Source organism: Oncorhynchus masou, chromosome 25 (genome assembly GCF_036934945.1).
Source record: "Oncorhynchus masou masou isolate Uvic2021 chromosome 25, UVic_Omas_1.1, whole genome shotgun sequence".
NCBI lineage: Eukaryota > Metazoa > Chordata > Actinopteri > Salmoniformes > Salmonidae > Oncorhynchus > Oncorhynchus masou.
In genome coordinates this window covers 10,062,192-10,075,158 of record NC_088236.1, presented here as the reverse complement: position 1 = coordinate 10,075,158, position 12,967 = coordinate 10,062,192, and the positions used below count along the sequence as shown (strand labels likewise).

Genomic DNA, 12,967 nt, shown 5'->3' with positions numbered 1-12,967 from the left:
TAGGAGAAATATGTAAATGAACATTACAGCGTGTGAATTTTATGGCTGGGAACGATTCATTGGTCTAACTCTCACTTCAGAGTTGCCGATAGAAAATAAACATGAGTTTTGAATGAATTCTGTTTTTGTCTCACTCTCTACAGAGTCATCGGCAGTACTCAGAAATATAATGCAAATCAAGTCAATCAGATTAATTGGTGATGAGGAGTTTGTGCCCCATCACATAATGGACCGCTACTGGGACAGTCTTACACAGACACACACTGACGACTGGATGTTTTAAACTCTTTATTCCCCATGGAGACACTGAGGACCCATATTAATGTGTGATTCACTGTTATCAATGTTATTATTCAAGATGTACAAGTGGGTGTTTTTAGAATTAACTCGTTATCCCACAAAGAGAACTGAACACTCTAGGGCAACTGATGTTGTAATTAAGCAATAAGGCACGAGGGGGTGTGTTATATGACCAATATACCGAGGCTCAGGGCAGTTCTTAGGCACGACGCAATGAAGAGTGCCTGGACACACCCCCTAGCCGTGGTATATTGGCCATATACCACAAACCCCCGAGGTGCCTTATTGCCGTTATAAACTGGTTACCAACGTAATTAGAGCAGTTAAAAGTAAATGTTTTGTCATACCCGTGGTATACAGTCTGATATACCACGGCTGTCAGCCAATCAGCATTCAGGGCTCGAACTACCCAGTTTATAATAACCCTTATGTTACACTAATGTTATAATGTAATGTTTTAAAAATGGAGGTGATTTGAACACTTATCAATGTTATGATTTATTGATATACAAGCCTATCAAAGTGATTCTATGACGTCACCTTTATAGGTTAATTTGTTCTTCCCACGGTTGTGTTTTTCTCCCAAGTGTTGTTGTTGTGAAGTCTAATTGGTTATTGTGAAGCCTAATTGGTTATTGTGAAGCCTAATTGGTTATTGTGAAGCCTAATTGGTTATTGTGAGGCCTAATTGGTTATTGTGAAGCCTAATTGGTTATTGTGAAGCCTAATTGGTTATTGTGAAGCCTAATTGGTTATTGTGAAGCCTAATTGGTTATTGTGAGGCCTAATTGGTTATTGTGAGGCCTAATTGGTTATTGTTTTTGTGTAAAGTAATTCCCATTATTATTTGACTTTATCTAGACGGCCACAATTACAGCAAGTTTTATTTAATTAAGTAAACCATCATTGGATATTATGTTATTGTTAATTGACAGTAAAAAAAAAATATATATATATATATATATATATAAAGTGTTTAATAAAGAAAATTAAGTCATTGTTGAATGTGTCCATCTGCTTATTATTTATGAGTGGTGTCTGGTCTGCCTCAGTTTGAAGCATCTAAAGAAAGATGACATCTAAGATAAAACTCAATGTAATTTTCTGCAGTTCGGTGTGTGTGTGTGTGTGTGTGTGTGTGAGAGAGAGAGAGTGTGAGAGTGTGTGTGTGTCACTCTGCTATGAGTCAGTGCCAGCAGTGGGTGGAGAACTTGACTTTCGCTCGTGTCTCCGTGACTGCCTGCAGTGTGTGTGTGTGTGTCTTCCCCCTCTCTCTCACTCTGCCACACCTCCCCTCCAAGCCATCGAGCGCCAGAGGTCCGGAGAGAGAGAGACAGACAGGACTCATGACTGTGCTGAATTTCCCGAATCAAGTTCCTTCACAAACGTAAGTATTTTTCTATGTCCTCTGCCTTTGTAAGTATTTGTTGTGCTTTACAGTAATAGCCTGTGATTGACAGATAATTGTTTTTACCCGGAGCAAACTAAGATCTCCTCGACGGCAGATGCTTAAAGTCTTATATGCCAAAAGATGGATGGACAAAGTTTTTCGGTGAGGAGAGGGGATAATTTTTTAACCACCTTCATTTCCTGGTTATACTGACTTTAAAAAAAAAAATCTTCTTGTTTTGCTTTAGCAGTACAGTAATAGATATTTTTGTCCGACGTTACGTTTTGCCTGGCATGAATGTTTAATTTGACTCAAAAAGTGATAAAACATTGATTACTAGGAGCGCTGTTTAGGTTAGTCAAGTATGTCGCGAGAGTGCTTTTAGCTTACTGAAATATAGGTTTATGAGACTACGTTCCTGTAGTGAGAATGTGTATTAATATCTGTACTACTAGGTTATAATTAAAGATACATGTTACTGCTGTGTGTTTTAATTTATAATTAAAGATGAATGTTTACTGCTGTGTGTTTTAACTTATAATGTAATTCAATTACTTTTTAATGACTTTTTAACTTGTGAGTGTATTGTGTAGCGCAAAACACTTTTTCTTCTCTCTGTAGGCTGTCTAGTGAGACTTTGGAAAACTTTTTGATGGCACGTAGTAGAAACTCAAAGACGTCTTTAGCGTGCAAGGTATGTCCTTTTTTGTTTTGCTATGAATACTGGTCTATTTCCCTGCTGTGTTTATTTAAATATTGGGCTGTCAGATTACACAGTTTAGAAACACGGTATATCCTGTTCCGTGACTGTTCTGTTCGGTGACAGTACGGACCTTTTTCCACGTGTGTGTTTCTGCACGTGCGCACGTTGTTGAGCGTGGCATGGCACAGAACTGTTACATGAACACGATACCCCTGTATGAATATGTCTTAATGCATGTATGTTATCACACAGCTAATATAGATCATATTACTGTAGAGAGAGACCATAATGCCTGTATGTTATCACACAGCTAATAGTCATTTATGTCATGTTGTTGCCCCCTGGCTACAGAATGAAAACTATACGCTTAAAGATGCACTGTGTTGAAATCTCTCCGGCATTTCCATGTTGCTAAAATTCTAATAGTTCGACAAATTTCAATATTGTATTTTCAGCTGATGTACAAAACCGAAAGTAAAATATGCTAAAATGAAACTTAAGAAAGGAAACATAAAACTGGTGCTCATAGAATTGATCTAACGCTTCTTAGACTTGCTTTCGATGACAGATCTATAACTCATATTTCTACGTGAATTTGATATGTCGCCCAATTAGTTACATATTGCCACTTAAAAGAGTAACATTCATGATTTACATTTTTATTTTATTGAAAACCAGATGTTTTAGGCTTAGTTATAGAGAAACACGTCAATTCTGGTCTTTATTTTGACAGTTCATTGCAAAACTGATATATTTTGGTATTTGAGTAGTAAATCTAGCTCTTGTTGCCTGTGACGCAGCAGTTCCCAAACTAGGGGTTGCGGCCCCATGTAGGGTCGGCTGATATGAAAATGGGGTGGAGGGAGAATTTCCAAAATCCTGGTAAAAAAATAAATACAAAATATTATATTGTCTGTCTCTCAAAATAATTGTAATGAGATGAACCATAAAAATCTAAATGAAGATTCGTCAAATGTAAAAGTTTCAATTCAACTACATTAGCCCCCTTGGATCCTGGGGAAAGGCCACACTTGACCTTTCAACTTGAATCATTCCTACAGTGAATGGCTAAGCAGCTACGGTATGAAACCACATACTAATGCAGATATTTAATATTACAGGCCACCATTGATATGGTAAAAACAATGTGTGGGGAGGCAGAGGCACAGCAAATCACATCAACACCTTTGTTAGAAAACACTGTGAAACTAAAAATGTATGCTATAGCTAGCATTCAAGAGGAATGAATGCCTCAAAAAACAACCCACCTTATGCTCTCCAAATGGACGTTAGCTGTGAGGGCCGAGATGCCCATGCATTGACTTTAGTTCGATACTTCTCGGGGGATGCTATTCATGAGGACATATTGTTCTGCCTCACGATTACCGAGCAAGAAACGGTACATGGGATGTTCAGTGTGCTGCGTTATTGACGAAAATATTCATGGGATCGAATGGTGGCTTTTGCACAGATGAGGCTCCATCGATCATAGGACGGCAGGCCTCTGCACTCTAGTTATGAATGTGTGTCCCTCTGCCATACGGACACATTGTATGATACACCCACTGAGCTGTAATGGGTTCACCGAGAGCAACTGGCGGCAAAAGAGCTGAGCGCAGAACTCCGGAGATATGCAGCAGGTAACATCGATTGTAAAACTACATCGGAAAACTTTTTGGAGATATCGGATCAGAGCAGGACTGTTCTATTTCACTTGGCTTGGTGGTTATTGAGGTGACGTGTTTAAATATTTTTTTGAATTGAGAGAGGAACTGTGGTCATTCACAATGGATGTAAAAAACAAAACAGACTTTGTTGACTTTCTGTGTAATTAAAATAAAATGTGTCTCCTTGCCTATGTGACAGACATATTTTGTGAAACTGAACGCAAGCATGCAGGGGAAATACAAAACAATTTTACAGATGAGTGACCGAATCAGCGAAATCCGTTTGACTGTGATCCTGGCTCAGTTGACATCCCGGTAAGTGGAATCGAACAGCTGGTCGAGCTGTCACGTGGCCGAATGCGTCAGACCATGCATTCACGGGTCACTATGGAGGAAATTCGGTTCCTGACTCAAAGGGAATACTGTGCCGTCTCCCTCCGAGCATTACAAGGAATAGTATGCTGATTCAGTGCTGTCGGCATTAAAAACAAACATTGACCCAGGTTGGATGTGACAGGAGAGATGAGGTTCTCACTGTCGACCACGCCCCCTGACTTTGTGAAGCTCCGTCGCAACATCCATCAAGCCCCGCATCTTATTAGTGGTGGTGAAATAAGATTTTCAATTGACTCTCGTAGCCCCACGTGAAACGTATATGATGGTGAGTTGAGAATACAATCAGAAACATTGTTAGAATGTTTTGCAGTTGACTGTCATAGCCCCAATTAAAAAAGTAAACATGCTTTTTTTTCACATGGTTGTGGTCGCCAGAATGTTCAGATATCAAAATGGGGTCCGAGGCCAAAAAAGTTTGTGAATCCCTGCCCTAGCGCTTCAACTCTACCATTGAAATCGTAATGTCGAGGCACCTTGAGAAGTAAACTAAAGGTTTTCATCAACCAGGTCTTATGAGGTATAACAATATCCTTGAGTATCTACACATATATGTGAATGTCAGTAAATAGCGAAACACATTTATATAACTCATCTCAATGTGTTAAATACACTCCCTTTTAGACAGTGGTGTAAAGTACTTAAGTAAAAAATACTTTAATTAAGTCGTTTTGGGGCGTTTCTATACTTTACTATTTATATGTGGGACAACTTTTACTACACATCTATGTGGTTTTACGAAGAGAAAGAAAAAAAAACATGTAGGCTTTGAGGGTTATACATTTATATTCTTAGCTACGTCGGTCGTAACAAGAAATCGATGACGACTGTGGTCATGTTAACTCGCTAACAGTTGGCTCATCATAGGTCAGTCGCTGTGAGTTTCTTCAAATATTTTATTTACAATATCCATCCAGTTCCCCACTTGTTTATAATTCTGAAAAGTGAAAGCCTATCTGAGAGGGGTTGCCCTGGTCGTAGTTGTAGGTCTTTATACAGTACCAATCTGTGAACTAATTTGACCATTGGGGAAAAGAGCTACTGTGTAAATACTGCAATGTGGGTTGAATTGAATTGAGCCCGTAATTTTAATTTTCAAGGTGATGATTGCACTTTTCTTCCCTACACAATTGCAAGTGGCAATCGATGTCAGGAAGGAGCAGCCTTACCACTGTGAGCTAACTGTCCACGCAGTATTTGCTTGCGATGTACATTATTTAATTATCAGAGCATGTCAGTAGACTTCTGGTAAACTATGTTTACCCACCCCCCAAAATGTATATTCATGATAAATTCCCACCCACAACTTCTCACCTGAATGCATTTATATATATATATATATATATATTTGAAAGCGTTGGGCAAAGGAAGGCTGAAATTGGGTAGTTAGCCTAATAACATGCTTTTCTTATTAAATTTATGTTAGTAGCTTCGTGACATAATACTCTTATGTTTGTTACAGTGCATTTGTTCATTGACACTGTTCCTGCTTCTTCTTCTTCTGCAGAATGAAAATAAGATGTGCCCTGTTCCATAAATTGAGACAGAGGTGCTTCCTGTTGTCCCTGGCCCTGCTGCTGGTGTGTCTGCTGAAGCTCTTCTATGTTAAAGTAACTTTGAGGAACAGCTTCTACATCGAACCCTATGGAATCACAGACCGCTCCTCACAGAACCCCAACCACCAGTACGACATCAACTGCACCGCCATCTACCAACTGGACCCTGTGGAGGTACATTAATAGATTGAATTAATTCGACCATTTTAAATATGTGTAAAAAAAAAATAAAAAAAACATTTCAAAATAACTATAAAGGATAAGATGGTGAAGTCGTTTTATTTTTCCGTTATGATCCTTGTGCCAAAGGTAGGGAAGTCCTTGGAGATCAGACGCAAAGTCATAGTGGACCTGGAGGATGACCGCCTCGTGTCTTTAACCTCAGACTGTCAGAGGTACATGTGCTTCCTGTACACTACTTTTGTAACTTGCCTTTTGTTTTCTATGTATTTATTGTGACTGTTTTTAATGTTGTGAATATTTTGTAAGTGTTTTTCTACGGCTGTAAGGATGACAGCCTAATGGTGATTTTAATAAAGTACTATCAGCCTAATGGTGATTTTAATAAAGTACTATCGCATCTCTCATATCTTCTAATCTCAGGTACATCGAGACGAGAGGATATGACGTCATCCCAGTGTCGGAAGAGGAGCGGGGGTTCCCGCTGGCGTACTCCCTGGTGGTGCATAAGAACGCTGCCATGGTCGAGAGGATCTTCAGGGCCACCTACGCCCCTCACAACCTCTACTGCATTCACTATGACCAGAAGGTAGGGCCGGCAACCAGGTAGCCTAGAGAAGGTAGGGCCGGCAACCAGGTAGCCTAGAGAAGGTAGGGCCGGCAACCAGGTAGCCTAGAGAAGGTAGGGCCGGCAACCAGGTAGCCTAGAGAAGGTAGGGTCGGCAACCAGGTAGCCTAGAGAAGGTAGGTGCCGGCAACCAGGTAGCCTAGAGAAGGTAGGGCCGGCAACCAGGTAGCCTAGAGAAGGTAGGTGCCGGCAACCAGGTAGCCTAGAGAAGGTAGGGCCGGCAACCAGGTAGCCTAGAGAAGGTAGGTGCCGGCAACCAGGTAGCCTAGAGAAGGTAGGGCCGGCAACCAGGTAGCCTAGAGAAGGTAGGGCCGGCAGCAAGGTAGCCTAGAGAAGGTAGGGCCGGCAGCAAGGTAGCCTAGAGAAGGTAGGGCCGGCAACCAGGTAGCCTAGAGAAGGTAGGGCCGGCAACCAGGTAGCCTAGAGAAGGTAGGGTCGGCAACCAGGTAGCCTAGAGAAGGTAGGGGAAAAGCGGAGGGGATTTGTGCTGACTACTTGAGGGTTTTTAGTGATGTTTGTGTAATGGGAAGCGTTGGGTACAGCAGCAGACACATTTCTGTCTCCTATTATTGATAGGCATCTTCTTATCCTTCTAGTCCTCTCAGAGCTTCATAGCAGCCATGAGGAACTTGGCTCACTGCTTCCCCAACCTCTTCCTAGCCTCTAAGCTGGAGTCGGTGCAGTACGCCCACATCACACGGCTTAACGCCGACCTCAACTGCCTCAACGACCTGTTAGAAAGGTCAGAGGTCAAGTGGAAGTATGTCATCAACCTCTGTGGCCAGGACTTCCCCCTCAGGTAAACCCCCCCCCCCCCTCTCTCCCCTCCATACACTTTTACAGATTATTTTACTCATAGTCTAATTGTTTTGATACTGTTTTATTGTCACATACACTCGATAGATGTAGTGAAATGGCTTCTCTGGAGCCAATTAGGGTGAAGTGCCTTGCTCAAGAGCACATCGGCAGATTATAGTCCTAGTCCTTATCTGTAGTCTTTTAAATTCGTACTTACAGTCATATACTCCTGAAATGGCACCGCTACTCTGGTCAGCAGTACACAGTATAGTCTTTATCTGTGAAGTCTTGAAAAGCACTGTACAATAGAAACGTTTGATAACGATCATTATTATTATCATTAGGTCGAACCGTGAGCTGGTGTCGGAGCTGCAGGCGCTGAACGGTGCCAACATGCTGGAGACCTCCCGTCCCAGCGAGCTGAAGAAACAGCGCTTCCGTTTCCAGCACCAGCTGAAGGATGTGCCCTACGAGTACCGCCGCATACCCGTCCGAACCACACAGGCCAAGGCGCCGCCGCCGCACGACATTGAGATGTTCATCGGCAGCGCCTACTTCGTCTTGTCCCGTGACTTTGTCCTGTTCGTGGAAACCAGCCGGGTGGCGAGGGACTTCCTGGAATGGTCAGCCGACACTTACTCTCCGGATGAACACTTCTGGGCAACGTTGACGAGAATCCCCGGTGTACCGGGAGAGATCTCCCGGTCTGCCCCGGATGTAACAGACTTGAAGAGTAAGACACGGCTGGTGAAATGGAATTATCTGGAAGGGTCTCTGTACCCTCCCTGCACTGGGACTCACATGAGGAGTGTCTGTATATATGGGGCTGCAGAGCTGCGATGGTTGCTGAACTATGGACACTGGTTCGCTAACAAGTTTGACCCCAAAGTTGACCCGGTGCTTATCAAGTGCTTAGAGGAGAAACTGGAAGAGAAACGTAGGCAGTGGGAGAACACTGTGAAGAATTGAAAAGAGAAAACATCTGTAAATGAAATGGGATGGGAGAATCAGTTCATTTGTTGGTTTATATGGAAGATCTGCCCAGTCTGCAGATGAGATACTTCAGATCAACGAACTGCAAGGAATAAGTCAAATTCTGCAGTGGCAGGATTTTCTTGTTTTACAAAAAAATACCTTTATGTCTATTGAATACTAGTTCAAACTAAGTTGAACCCCGCTGAGAATGAAGTGTTGAAGTTCAATTGAACTGTTCGAATAAAAGGCTTCGCCCAACAGCTCTTTAATGATGTCCAAGATGGACGTTTCAGAGGATAGTGAAACAAGACGATCAAGGGCCAAAATATCTACACTGCTAGTTCTGTCACGGATATCGCAAAGAACTTGTCACATGTTGCAATAACGCCTAATGGAATGTCTCGTCTTGATACCAGGTCCAATGAGAAATGCATGTAGATTGAATAGACGGTCATTTATGTTATTCTCTAAGATGCTGTCACGTAGGTGAAATGCTACACTCTTTACCAAACCAACAATACCAAAGACACTCGACTGTAACAAAACGGCACATCAAAGCTGGATGTCAGGTTTTTATACATTTTCATGGAAACACTTTTTTTTTTGTATTAGTATTTTAGTATTAAGAATTAATATTTTAGTATTAAGAATTAGTATTTTAGTATTTATCATCTAAATTATAGTATATATTTGTAGAGAAGGGAGTTTGATACAGCAGTGATGCAACAAGGTTTATATCTCTTAATAAGTATAAATTATTTGTTTCTTAATACATCTATCACTTTGAATAGTTTCTTAAGGCGTAATTCACGAAGTGGTTTTACTTGGTCAGTATATCTTGTTCCCTACCCTAGCTCACTGTCTATCCATAAGTAGGCATACACTAAGACCTATATAGTACCTGAAGTTTTAGGAAGTTTAATGTGATAAGTAGGCTTTGTACTGTTTTGAGGTAGGTTCAGTGTTGTGTTTTTGGGGTAGACACACTGTTTATATGCTTGTATTCCCCTCACACTGCCTGCTGCAGTTGTACTTGTACTTCTTGATACAAACTGGTGTTTTAATCTCCTCTGTGACGACTCCACAGCCCAGAGCTCTGAAGACTGCAGCACTAATATACATCAACTCTGCATTGGCCGGGCGGGAGGAGACCAGCCACTACAGCTCAGGCTGCCTAGTGTCTGGTCTACACTCTGACTCCTGGCACAGTCCTCAGAGTGGAGTTAGAGAGGAGAGATGGAGGGAGGGATGGAAGGGGGCAAGGAGGGAGGGGGGATAGAGAGAGGGAGAGGAGGGAGCCTCTCCTACCACTGGCAGCCAACAAAGTAATGTCTCCCCTCCGGCCTGCAACGTTAAACAGATGACACAACTCAGCCCTGCTGCTGTTACCAAGCCAATGCTGATGTAGTGGGAAATGTGATCATTTGTGATGTTATGGAGCTTGTGAATCTTAATGTGCCAGGTTACCACAACAATGTAGCAGATAGAAGGACAAGATGTTAGTTTGTGTTGCAGACAGGGCTGGCTGGCTGACTGACTGGCCCGGCTGACTGGCTGGTTGGATGGCCGACTGGCTGCCTGGCTGGTCGGCTGGCTGGCTGGCTGGTCGACTGGCTGGCTGGCTGGTCGACTGGCTGGCTGGCTGGCTGGCTGGTCGGCTGGCTGGCTGGCTGGCTGGTCGGCTGGCTGGTCGGCTGGCTGGCTGGTCGACTGGCTGGTCGGCTGGCTGGTTGACTGGCTGGCTTGCTGGTTGGCTGGCTGGTCGGCTGGCTGGTCGGCTGGCTGGCTGGTTAGTTGATACTATGCTCCACTGTGTCGATCAGGTGTCGTCGTCTCATAGTGGGACTCTTAGGATGTGTCCCAAATAGCACCCTATTCCCTTTACAGTTCCCCCACAGGGCGCTGGCCAAAAGTAGTGCCCTATATAGGGGATAGACTGCCTGAATGGACTGATGGTAGAGAGGGTGTCAAATGGAAAACACCTGGTCTCCGGGACATCATGTCTACACACAGTGAGCAGTGATAGAGCTTCTTAAGGCCATTTGGTTTTTCCTGGTTATAGAAATTATTTTTAATAATGGACCAAATTGGACTTCCGGTCATTTGAATATGTAGTATTTCAGGTGATGTCGAAGCAGCCATGTTATTTATGGACTGTGATACTAGCTGCTAGCTACCTCACTGCTACATTATTTGTTGTGTGTGACTATTACTGGTATTACTACTAATCACAGGAGACTGCTGAGGGGAGGAATGGTATAAAACACATGAAAACCATGTGTTTGATGAGTTCGATATCATTCCATTTATTCCGTTCCAGCCATTACAATGAGCCCGTCCTCCCCAATTAAGGTGCCACCAACCTGCTGTGATGTATCTGCTTCTAAACGATCGTACGATAGTGCAGTATCTCAGATCACCCTGTAGTCTCTATGATCACCCTGCACTCTCTCAGATCACCCTGTAGTCTCTCAGATCACCCTGTAGTCTCTATGATCACCCTGTAGTCTCTATGATCACCCTGTAGTCTCTATGATCACCCTGTAGTCTCTATGATCTCCCTGCACTCTCTCAGATCACCCTGTAGTCTCTCAGATCACCCTGCACTCTCTCAGATCACCCTGTAGTCTCTATGATCTCCCTGCACTCTCAGATACCCTGCAGTCTCTATGATCACCCTGTAGTCTCTATGATCACCCTGTAGTCTCTATGATCACCCTGCACTCTCTCAGATCACCCTGTAGTCTCTCAGATCACCCTGCACTCTCTCAGATCACCCTGTAGTCTCTATGATCTCCCTGCACTCTCTCAGATATTCTGCAGTCTCTATGATCACCCTGTAGTCTCTATGATCACCCTGCACTCTGATCTCCCTGTAGTCTATGATCTCCCTACACTCTCTCAGATCACCCTGTAGTCTCTATGATCACCCTGCACTCTCTCAGATCACCCTGTAGTCTCTATGATCACCCTGCACTCTCAGATGCCCTGTAATCTCTATGATCTCCCTGCACTCTCTGATACCCTGCAGTCTCTATGATCACCCTGTAGTCTCTATGATCTCTCTGCAGTCTCCCAGATCACTCTGTAGTCTCTATGATCTCCCTGCAGTCTCTATGATCTCCCTGCAGTCTCTGATCTCCCTGCAGTCTCTATGATCTCCCAGCACTCTCAGATCACCCAGCTCTCTCCCAGATCACCCTGCAGTATCTGTAATCTCCCTGCAGTCTCTGTGATCTCCATGCAGTCTCTGTAATCTCCATGCAGTCTCTGTAATCTCCCTGCAGTGTCTGTAATCTTAATCTCCCTGCAGTATCTGTGATCTCTCTGCAGTACCTGTAATCTCCCTGCAGTCTCTGTAATCTCCCTGCAGTACCTGCAATCTTAATCTCCCTGCAGTATCTGTAATCTCCCTGCAGTCTCTGTAATCTCCCTGCAGGATCTGTAATCTTAATCTCCCTGCAGTATCTGTGATCTCCCTGCAGTATCTGTAATCTCCCTGCAGTCTCTGTAATCTCCCTGCAGGATCTGTAATCTTAATCTCCATGCAGTATATCTGATCTCACTGCAGTATCTCTGTAATCTCCCTGCAGTATCTGTGTCTGGCAGTTGTTAAACTGAACATTAACATTACAGTAGAGTATTGATTAATGTACGCGCACATACTCTCTCACACACACACACACACATACAGGCACACGCACACACCCACAGGTTCCCAGATAAACCGTACATTAGAGTATTGATTCATGAGGAGACAAAGGTCGTTAAAAGGTCTCTAATTGGCCCCCAGGTGATCACCAGACAGGAAACAGCTGGTGTGAAGCTCACTGATTGGTCTGGTAATGGAGGGGATTCCCCCATATTTCTCTAAAGTAAAGGTCCCTGAGCCATAAAAACATCCTGGTCACAGACTTATTGGTGCTGACCATAGGAGTTGGCAAAACAGCACAAACAACTCTGCGACCAGGCTACCACTAAAAGACTAGAGATATAGCTAGTTTACCAAGGTGACAGTAGAACCGGCGCCAAAGAAAGGTTGCCTTTGACAACAGAGACCGATGTACTGCACACCACCTTTAAGCTGTTTCAGGTGCAGCAGGAGTCAAATGCATAGAAAGGGAGAGGGGGAGAGAGGAGAAGTGTCATGCATAAGAAGAGAGAGGAGAGGTGTCATGCAGAGGGAGAGAGAGGAGAGGTGTCATGCAGAGGGAGAGAGGAGAGGTGTCATGCATAGGGAGAGAGAGGAGAGGTGTCATGCAGAGGGAGAGAGAGGAGAGGTGTCATGCAGAGGGAGAGAGAGGAGAGGTGTCATGCAGAGGGAGAGAGAGGAAAGGTGTCATGCAGAGGGAGGGAGAGGAGAGGTGGCATCAGCCC

General features: G+C 43.6%; 1 protein-coding gene across 2 annotated transcripts; it reads left to right on the top strand.

The window, feature by feature from the left end:
* The first annotated feature begins 1,592 nt into the window (after positions 1–1,592).
* LOC135513759 (beta-1,3-galactosyl-O-glycosyl-glycoprotein beta-1,6-N-acetylglucosaminyltransferase 4-like) lies at positions 1,593–9,364 on the top strand. 2 transcript variants are annotated; one of them, XM_064936668.1, is made up of 8 exons: positions 1,593–1,687; positions 1,761–1,852; positions 2,312–2,384; positions 5,961–6,183; positions 6,319–6,404; positions 6,613–6,778; positions 7,414–7,616; positions 7,960–9,364. In XM_064936668.1, the coding sequence occupies exons 4-8, from the start codon at positions 5,962–5,964 to the stop codon at positions 8,582–8,584; spliced, it is 1,302 nt and encodes a 433-aa protein (XP_064792740.1). In that variant the 5' UTR covers positions 1,593–1,687; positions 1,761–1,852; positions 2,312–2,384; position 5,961; the 3' UTR covers positions 8,585–9,364. The 2 variants fall into 2 exon arrangements, with proteins under 2 accessions (XP_064792740.1, XP_064792739.1); XM_064936667.1 differs by lacking the exon at positions 1,761–1,852.
* The last annotated feature ends 3,603 nt before the right edge of the window (positions 9,365–12,967 follow it).

Excerpts from the sequence above, each read along its gene's own strand:
- LOC135513759 (XM_064936667.1), top strand. The coding sequence starts at position 5,962 with ATGAAAATAAGATGTGCCCTGTTCCATAAATTGAGACAGAGGTGCTTC. Across the intron at positions 6,184-6,318 it reads ACCAACTGGACCCTGTGGAG|GTAGGGAAGTCCTTGGAGAT; the intron begins GTACATTAATAG and ends CTTGTGCCAAAG. Across the intron at positions 6,779-7,413 it reads GCATTCACTATGACCAGAAG|TCCTCTCAGAGCTTCATAGC; the intron begins GTAGGGCCGGCA and ends TTATCCTTCTAG.